General features: G+C 43.0%; 1 protein-coding gene across 2 annotated transcripts in view; it reads left to right on the forward strand.

Moving 5' to 3' along the window:
- The first annotated feature begins 265 nt into the window (after positions 1–265).
- Positions 266–9,992, forward strand: part of Tfap2d (transcription factor AP-2 delta) — a 57,563-nt gene continuing 47,836 nt past the window's right edge. Inside the window, exons 1-3 of one of the 2 annotated variants that reach the window (XM_031366965.1) lie at positions 266–849; positions 1,959–2,456; positions 5,922–5,982. In XM_031366965.1, coding sequence (XP_031222825.1) covers positions 811–849; positions 1,959–2,456; positions 5,922–5,982 — 598 coding nt within the window. In that variant the 5' untranslated portion in view covers positions 266–810. Of the gene's footprint in view, positions 850–970; positions 2,457–5,921; positions 5,983–9,992 lie in introns of those variants that run through there. The other variant, XM_031366963.1, reaches the window with a different exon arrangement.

Consider the following 9,992-nt stretch of genomic DNA (forward strand, 5'->3'; position numbering starts at 1 on the left):
GCTAAAAATAAATATATTAGCTACCACCTGGTGTTTCCTTTCAAGAAGGAGGAAGAACAGAAATTCAACGTAAATATGAGAAAAAAAGATATTGTTTTTACTTGGAAGAAGGCAGACTTCCCAACTGGGCAAGACTGATTCCAATGCCTGTTGGAAAAAAAAAAAAAATCAGCATTCAGCATCCAGGGAGTAGAACCAATAGGAACAAATGCCCAGTCATGTAAAAGAAAGGTTTAATTAATATATATTTCTGTCTGTAAGCTGCATGTATTGGGGGTAGATTTCTATCTTCACAATAAAAATGTGTAAATGCTCTCTGCAGAGATGCGTCCCCACCTCAGTCGGTATAGAAAAGCATGATAAAGGTTGTGGAAAATGGATAAAAATGTTGAAAGAACCCCCAGTTCCTTATTAGGCGAAGATACAATATTTATTCCTTGTCTCATGGGATAAATCTCTTCTGCCTATTGTCCTCCCCGTTCTCACTGCTGATGCTTAATTTTCAAAACTTCTATATTACCAAGGGACCTACGACATCAGCCAAAGAAATTCTCAGCAAGTACAAAATCTGTTCCAGGGAGCTGCTTTTGTGCAGAGGGGAAATTTTGTTCCTACAGGTTTTTAAGTGGGTATGAGGCAAGGAGCTATCTGATCCGGGCAAAACCATTGCAGTTTAGATCTCTATCTACGGAACATTTTTTTTTCTTCCTTTAAAAAAAATTGGAAAATACAAGAAGTTTTGGATTTTTTTTTTCCTGATTCTTTTTTTGGAGGGGGAAATTGCATCGTAAGCTTTTGGAGAAACCCAACATGTCAACTACCTTTCCCGGACTAGTCCACGATGCGGAGGTATTATTACTTTTTTTTTTTTTTTTTGTGAGCGCGCGCGCGTGAGTGTGTGAGTGTGTGTGAGTGTGTGAGTGTGTGGCGGCGGTGGTGGTGGTGGTGGTGGTGGCGGCGGTGGTGGCAGCTTCTTCTGCCTCTAATCTATATTGGACCGTTATGTTTAATTATAATCTGGCTTTCGGGAGAAGTTACGGAAGGGAACGGGAGAAAGTTCGTTATGACATCTGTCGCCAGGGAGGGCAACTCTCCTCCACGTTAAGCACCATTTGCCGTAATGAGGGAGAAACATAATCCTAACAATAAGGGGGGAAGAGGAGAAAGCTAGAGACACAGAAAGGATTCTCCGAAAAGCAAAGAAAGGGGACTGGTGGGGGGCGGTAGGTGGACATGGGGGATGGAGAAGAACGAAGCGCATCCCTTTCGAAAGGGGTTTATTCAAGGAATGGTACACAAGTGGCTACGGAGGCGAGCAAGTTGAACAATTTGCACGGACTGGGATTTTTAATATACATGTATATATACATTTATATTTGTGGACGATGATCCTTTTTGAGCAACCCAGGCTGAACATCTCCGAGACATTTCGGTGCTGGGGTCTGGCTGGAGCAGCGAGGTGCATCCTTGCATTCTCGGCGCTTGGACTCTCCTGCTCCCCGAAGCCCCCAGTCACCTGCAAACCTGTCTCCAATGCCTAGCTCCAGGCACAAGTTGGGAATTGAAGGGTGTGAGTGTATGTGAGTGTGGGTGTCTATCTCTCTGTCTATCTGTCTGTCTGTCTGTCTGTCTGTCTGTCTGTCTGTCTGTGTGTGACTGTGTGTGCATGTGTAACGTCGCCCGCACCTATATAGGGTGGGGGATTCCCCCCACCCCACCCGCTCTCTCCACTGTGAAGACGAGGCCGCCCACCCCTAGTTCAACTGTTAGCGAAGTCTGCTTGGTGAAGGCACTCACTGAGTCCGGCTGCTCTCTGGAGCCCAGCGCTCTCTCTCTCTCTCTCCTCCTAAGGAGAGCCAGGGAAAGCTCCCGACTCTACTCTGGGAGAGAGGCGCCTTGGTTGCAAAATGACAAACCTCAAGTTTTTCTGCTCTCCCCTTTCCCCCTCTTCCTTCCAGATACGTCACGACGGATCAAACAGCTACCGTTTGATGCAGCTTGGCTGTCTGGAGTCCGTAGCCAATTCCACGGTTGCCTACTCCTCCTCCTCTCCTTTAACTTACTCTACCACCGGCACCGAGTTTGCGTCCCCCTACTTCTCCACTAACCACCAGTACACCCCGCTCCACCACCAGTCCTTCCATTACGAGTTCCAGCACAGCCACCCGGCGGTCACTCCCGACGCCTACTCTCTGAACTCGCTCCACCACTCACAACAGTACTACCAGCAGATTCACCACGGGGAGCCCACCGACTTTATTAACCTGCACAATGCGCGGGCTCTCAAGTCCTCCTGCCTGGACGAGCAGAGGCGGGAGCTGGGCTGCCTCGATGCCTACCGCCGCCACGACCTGTCCCTCATGAGCCATGGCTCTCAGTATGGAATGCACCCAGATCAAAGACTCCTGCCAGGGCCCAGCCTGGGGCTGGCCGCCGCGGGAGCCGACGACTTGCAGGTAAATAAGCGTGCAGCGGATTTGTCTGCGCCCTCCCCTTGCCCTCCCCCTCCCGCTCTCTGTTAATGCTCTGGCTTTAAGTCTCTCTCTCTCTCTCTCTCTCTCTCTCTCTCTCTCTCTCTCTCTCTCTCTCTCTGTGTGTGTGTGTGTGTGTGTGTGTAACACACACACACACACACTCATACTCGCACACGACTTAGGGAAAGTCAAGAAATTACAGGAAGACTGTGCCCACTCGGTTCCTCTCATTGGATCAATAGTTGAGGCTCCTTCCTGTAGCCAGTCATCAGAAGTCTTTTGTGAATCTACATTTTTGACACTGAGAGTTTAGGTGTGTGAGATCAGTGGATCTGGATTTGAATCTGAAGGTCTCAGAATAAGATTCCCAAAAGGTGAGGACCAATCAATTGTATCCTCAGTTTCCATAATTTGCAGGGTCTCCAGCACTGGCCTAGACAGAACCTTTAGGGGAGTCTCGGGATGAGTAGGGGGCGAGAGAGGTTGTTTGTTCTCAGGAAATTGTTGGAATCACAAGCTTGAGCCAAAGTTTCACAAAAATATCAGATTGCTGTGTCAAGCAAGTAACCGCAAATGACGGCCTCAAAACAGCCCAAATAAAATAAGGTGCCAATGCACTTCGCCAAGGTATAGCTGTGTTTCTCTGTGCCTGAGCGTACAGGAGCTTGTACCCAGCAGAATACTTTATTCTTTCCCTTCAAGTCTTATGTAAGATGCAACTCACTATACTGTCAAAAATGAGTAAACAAAGGAAGACAAAGAGAGAAAAAACGGGAAGGAGAAAAGGAAAGACAGGAGGATGAGAAGAAAGGAAGGAAAGGAAAGAGAGAGGGCAGAAACAAATTCAGACACCGCAGAGACCACCACTTAATCAAATCTCCTACTTTCTTTACACCGTTTCCACATTTGTTGCCAACAACAGAATTTTTAATTAAGTGATCCCATTGTCTTAGACACATTTCAAATCAATAAACCCCAAGATCTAGAGTAAGAACCCAGAAGAGTCGAAATGGAACTTTCTTTTAGTGGGAAGCACATCTCTGCCCATGGCAAGTCCTTGCTTTTTCTGTCTATACAAAATCTGCCACCTCCACTTTCTCCTAAAGATTGGGAAGATATTCCAGGAGCACAACTTGGAGACAGAAGAGATCTCTTGTTGCGCACGGAATATCTTCCCCCCTCCTCTACCCCTGAGCAAGAGATTAATTTTAAATTAAAGTGGAAGCCCTTGCAGTTCCAACAAAGAGCCAGAACTACAAGATTCATACACAAGAAAAAATATTTTACTCCTAAAAACGTTGACCTTATACTCTTGTAGTCACAAAATAATTTTATACGCTTTGGGATTTTTTTTTTTTTTACATTTTCCACAGGATCCCCTTATGTCTCAGGAGGGGGAAAATCTGCCATTCAATGCTTAGCTCAACTAAAACCTATTTACTTCTTTTAATAGCCACGTCTGTTGCTGATTTTTTTGTATCTGTACAAATTTTTTTTCTGTGCTAGGCACAAAGCTGGGCATTTTTCAAAAGAGAGGATTAGAACATTTGCAAGCACCAGACAAAGGCAGAATCCTGTGCAAAAGGACACCGTAGTTTATCCAATTTTCGACTTAGTGCCATTCAACTGGTCATTTATGCAATGTCATCTGACCAAACAACATGTTTTACTTATGAGGGGGGAAGGTTTGTTAAGTGATGAGACCAAGATATGTTTCTTCTAAGAAAACAAGCACCTTAACAGTGCGCCAGAGAGAGGGAGATTAGTCTGCTTCCTTGGAGAGCTTGGCTTTCTTTACCTTTTACACTTGAAATCTCTTTTTAAAATCTTTATTTCAGCCCATCTCTTATATATTTATTATATCTTTTCTTTTTACTACTCTTGTTAGAGTAACATTACTCATACCGAGGAAGGAAACACTAAAATGCTAGATGAAGCAGTGTGGTGTTGTGATGCATGCACGTGCGGTCATAACAACTTCTGTAGGTGTATGTCAGTGTGTGAATTATAATATGTATGAATTGTAGGACAAGCTTATAAATCGATAAAGTTATTCTACTCCTCTGGATGTACTTGGCAGAATGAGAAAGAAAGAACCACCGCTACAATTAAAACAAGAAGCGAAGAGAGAGAGGAGGGAGTGTGTGGGGAAAACCTGTCTCTCCCCTTTTATTTCTTCCTTTTTAAAACATTCATCAGCATATGCCTCATTTCAAATGCAACAAATGTAAATATACTTTTCCCTGCACAGAATTTTAAGTGAAAGTCCAATGGTTTGGAGGGCGGTCTAAGTCTGCCTAACAGATGCAAACGGTCCTGTGGCTTCGGTTCCATCTTTGAGTCCCCTAAAAAGATTTGCTATGGCCAACAAAGGAAACTGTCACACCTTTTCCCATCACGCTCTAATTTATGCTCAGGCTCCAAGTTTTTTTTTTTTTCATATTGATTTGATAATCACTTTAAGGCAGAACATTTAAAATAAGAAAGAGCTGGTGAGTAGGTTGAAAAGGGGGGTCTTACAGGCCTGCCTCAATATGGTGAAAATGGGGAGGCAAGAGGGAGCCAGGGCTCTAAAGGTTGTTTTGTAAAGTGGGTTTTTATTATGCACCGACTCTCTCCGCATTTACTTAACTCTTCACGGGCTGTTGGGTAGGTTAACACCCTTCAAGGCCTCTTTCATGTCCAATACCTCGTTTGTTTGTAAAGGAAAATGAGCTTTTAACACATTTTGATTCTGATGGGCGAAAAGACAGACATAGGGAGAAATTTTTATTTTCTTAATAAAAAAAATCAGTAAACCCTTTCCAGTTTTCTAGCTGAAATGATCACTCAGCACCTTGGGAACTTAGGGATCTGTAGGAAGTGAACCTGAAGGTGTTCCCTCCACCAGGCCCATTTTGGATAGGATTAAGTGGTGCTCCTGCTTTGGGGATAAATGGAATCCTTTTAAAATATTCTGATCCCTCCATGTGAAATTCTTCCTCTTAGATTGGAAGAATCCCAAAGTTGACACTTAATCTATAATTTTCTTCACCCAGAAAGTGATGAACATGTGCCTGTGTATCTGCAGTCTCTGAGACTCATATTCTCATTCTCTTATGCCCAAATGAAAATCTCTTAAGCCTTCCAAAGTATAATATTGGGGAGGGATGTGAAATGCATACCTTAAGATGAATAGAACTTTTAGATTGTAAGGTTTGGGGATATATATATATATATATATATATATATACATATACATATACATGTATGTATATATATATATATATACATACATGTATATATATATATCTTAAAATTATGTTTTCTGTGAAGCTTGTTCCAGTTATATGGTGCTTTGAATGGTCTCCTGAGAAGGGGTCAGGGATAGGCTAGTCTGAAAGGTTTCACCCACATAATCAGGCCTATGATAGTTGAATGCTTCTATTTCTTTTTTCCTTTCTAAAGGGTTCTGTGGAAGCCCAGTGTGGAATTGTTCTCAACGGCCAAGGGGGAGTGATCAGAAGAGGTGAGTAGAAATGCCTTGGCCTCAAATATTAGTCTCTAGTCTGTTTCTTTGTTTTGAAGATCTGGGGAGACTTGTAAACATCAGATTCTTTGTTTGATGATTAAGAAAAGAATTATGTTAGTCAGTTATTCTTGGTCCATACAGGCATATCTATGTTAAAAGGCTTCCTTTCTTCCATTGAAACTTGAGTGCTGGGTGAGTCCCACTTATGCTGGGAGCCCTCTACTACTCCTCACAGCATGGCGACAGCATCAAAGTTAGGGAGAAAATTACTGGGATTTAAAAAAAAAAAAAGTTTTCACACTTCTTTCTCTTCACCCATACCACATCCTGGAGCAGGATTTCTGGTTTCTTTTAGACCTAATGTGCCAGCCACAGCCTGGGTGTTTGGGGTGATGGTGTTAGCTATGGGCCTTAAGGGATTCTGTGAAAGGCTGTATCATTGAGGCTTTCCAGGAGGCTAATGAGTCACCAATATTGTAGCTGCCTTATTATTTTTTTTGAAACGTCCAGAACATTTCTTTCTTTAAGGGAGGGTGGGAGGAGGAGGTAGTGTTAGTGTTAAGTGTACTGGATAAAGCTTTCTTGTTCCCATCTGTTGAGGAAAACATCTGAATCCAGAGAGTTACCCATAGCATTGGAAAGGGGGGTGAGGCGAGAGAAGAGAGCTGTTGCATTCAGCTGAGGCTCTGAAGGGGACTGTATCTCAGATGTTCCATTTTGACAAAAGGTTTTGAACTATGACATTCACAGGGCCTCAAGGCAGTACAGATTTTTACTGGCTTGGCTGCTTAACTGTACCCAGAGCCTCTGAAGTTTATTTTTCTAGCGTGCCCAGTAACCCGAGGAGTGCATGAGGCAAGAGGGACCAGCTGTTATCCCAACTTCATACGAATTAATAAGACAGCCTATTCACCAAAACTAATTCCTGCTTCAGGGCCACAGTTGTCTCTAGTAACCAAACTGCTAAACTTCTGATGGTACCAAACTACTGTCCCTTAGTCCATCTCCATTTCTTTCAAAGTTAGCTGAATGATTTGCTTTTTTGGAGGGAGAAGTGCATTCTTAGAAAACAATGGAATATTTTGTGTTGAAACACAGATTTCATGACCCAGGATCCACTATAAACACTAGGAGAGAGGAAAAAAAAAGGACATTTATCTTTTCGAACTTGGCTGCTCCAAAAGTGTGTGCCTGCACTGTGTGTCGAATTTAAAAGAATTGCTCGAATCTGTTGTTTCACACTTTTGAGACTTCAAAGCTAATTTTTAGCATATAGATATCACTTCTTATAGATATTTAAAAGAGATGTTATTAAACTTTCCAGTCAGGCCTGTATTCAGCCATATTGAAATTATATGAAACAGAGACAAGTTTATAAATGTTAAATTTAACTATTCATAATTTTTGGACAAATAAAACATACACCGTGAAAGGGGGCTCGGTAAGTCTTGCTGCTTGGGGTCTGTTGGGAAGAAAAAACAGTAAAGATGAGGCCAAGCGCTCAGGGCGCACAGGCACCGTGGTGCTGAAGGACAGCGCCACTAATTAGGGAACGAAGCCCGCTGCTAGGAGAGCTAGCTTTCAGCGGCGCTTAGTAAATTCTGTTTCGTACTTGCTGAAATACCTCTCCCAGCACTTAACTATCACATCACAGTGATTGTAGCACAGCTGATAGGATGAATTCCAGGTTGGGTGCTGGAACTGTAGATGCTGTGGAGTCAATAAAGTTTTCAGGGATGGCCTTTTATCTGGCCATCCAAGAGGAGCTAAGTTTTGAAGTGTCTAAAAGATGGAAGTGCGTTCTTCTTACCTTATCGCAACTACAGAAGTGAAGTTCCTCGGGAGATGTTTTCTTGTTCTTGTACAATTCAGTACCTATTTATTTCACCTTTAAAAATCCTTCTCTTAGTCTGCTATTTTAAACCAAGCGTTGAATGTTTAGGAGAAAAGTGCAATTCCCAGGGGAAAGGACCTGAAAATTCGGAATTATAGCACCAACAAAATCTGTAGCCCCTCACCTCTGAGTAACTCAGATCCAAGCATCTAAGTACATTTGTCCATTTTCACATGTCTTACAGGACGGGAGCAATCTGGGCTCTAGAGAGATAAGTTGAAGGGGGGGGGGGGTTCTGGGGAACCAGGGAGAGTGTTGCTTGACTCTGTAGCTATCACTGTGCACAATTACCAAATGGATAGCAAGGACTTTTATATTTTGTCAGTGCTGGCAAGTTCCCTCATGTCAAAATTACCCAGAAAACCCCTTCTCTTTATTGGCATGGTTGCACACAGAAAACTGTGAAATCAATAACTCAGCTCCTCTCGGGTTCATCAGAAATAAAACATCTAAGTGTTAAGTTACTCCTTTCCCATCCCTCCTATGGTGACAATATCTGCTACGTTACCTATCTGCACTTTACAGACTTGTCCTCTCTTAAGGCGGTCTTTTTGTTCCCTCGTTTTCTCCCTTTTATTAAGTTCTTGGATACGTTTACATTCCTGATGGTATCCAGCATTTACAATACTAGGAAAAATATAATTACTTCTCAAGACACTCCCTTTCAGGGTCTGCCTTGAGTTAAGATACCTGCCTGGTTGTGCAACCTGAGGGGGTGTTAAAAGAAGCTGGTCTGGTTGCAGATGGGTGGAGAGATCGGGAGTCATTGGTCCCTAAATTTGTAGTAAAGAACAAATGTCAATTCTCAGATTCACTTTGTTAAGTGTCAATTACATTTTTCCCCTTGTAAACGAAGGCATGATAGCCAAAAGACAATGTAGACAGACCAGGGAGGCAGCAGTGAGGTAATTACCACCTAGATAAAATATTTGCGGCCGCCTCGGAGGCCCAGCTCCCTGCGCGCTCACTCCCGGTTAATGGTGTGCGCGATTTTGCCCGCAGCTCCGCCGCTCCGACCATCAGAACCAATAATCTTTACTTTACCCTGCACTCGCGTATCGATAGCTTCTTTTGCCTCGGGCGTTGGCTTTGATATGTTAATATTTCTGAGTAACAAATTCTGCAGAGATCATATTAATGTTGTTCGTACAGAGTGGAGCTTTGCCTTCGTTGAATATTCAGACAGTGGGTTTCAAAAGGCATCTCTCGAAGAAACGGGGCTTCTATTTACAGGACTCACCCATGTTTTTAATCATTAAGAAAGAAAAAGAAAGAAAGAAAGAAAGAAAGAAAGAAGAAAAAGAAAGACCTACTCCTTTTTTCCTGGTGACTCTTCTGAGGCGTCCTCGGGACTTCCTCCCTTTTGTCAGACACCCAAGCCCTTTTATTTCTCTCAGAGTATTTAATAATAAAATAATGATGAGGACCAAGACGGTGACTAAGCTAATCATGAATGGAGTCAGGATGGAATCGTGGTATGGTGTTCACTTGAATAAAGGGCCTCTAGCCTTCACATACTTGACGAAGGAAGATGAGAACACTCAGAATTCCTGTATGTGGGTGGAAAGTGACATTTTGGCCCTGATCTCTTGTGTGAAATCCGGATGGCAAAAAAAAAAAAAAAAAAAAGGTGGGGGGGGATGAAAAAGTGTGGAGGGGCAGCGCCCTTGTTTCGCTTTGTGATCATCTTGCCTTGCAGCCCCAGGCTAATTTCCAAAGCTTAAATACCGCTATAGCCTCTGGGCCACGCAGAGAGAGAACCCACCGGCCACTTGCAGTCAGGAGCACTTTCCCAATTGCCCTTGGCTACACAAAATACAAACTACTTTGAATCAAAACATTTGGGGGGAATTAATATGATCTGAACTCTGCACGTTTTAAGGGAGCTGGAGTGTATCAGATCGCTGAGGTGAACGGCTAGCCAAGACTGAGGGGTTCTTACTGTAGTGCAAACATTGTTCGATATGATTTAAAAGGCAACGTTAGCTTCAGCCACCCTTCCTACCAATAATGGATAGGACAGAACTGACACCTCTTGGGTTTTTTTGGTTTTTTGTTTGTTTGTTTTTTGTTTTTGTTTTTGTTTTTGTTTTTTGTTTTTGTTTTTTTTTTT

This window comes from Mastomys coucha, unplaced genomic scaffold (genome assembly GCF_008632895.1).
Source record: "Mastomys coucha isolate ucsf_1 unplaced genomic scaffold, UCSF_Mcou_1 pScaffold14, whole genome shotgun sequence".
Taxonomy (NCBI): Eukaryota; Metazoa; Chordata; class Mammalia; order Rodentia; family Muridae; genus Mastomys; species Mastomys coucha.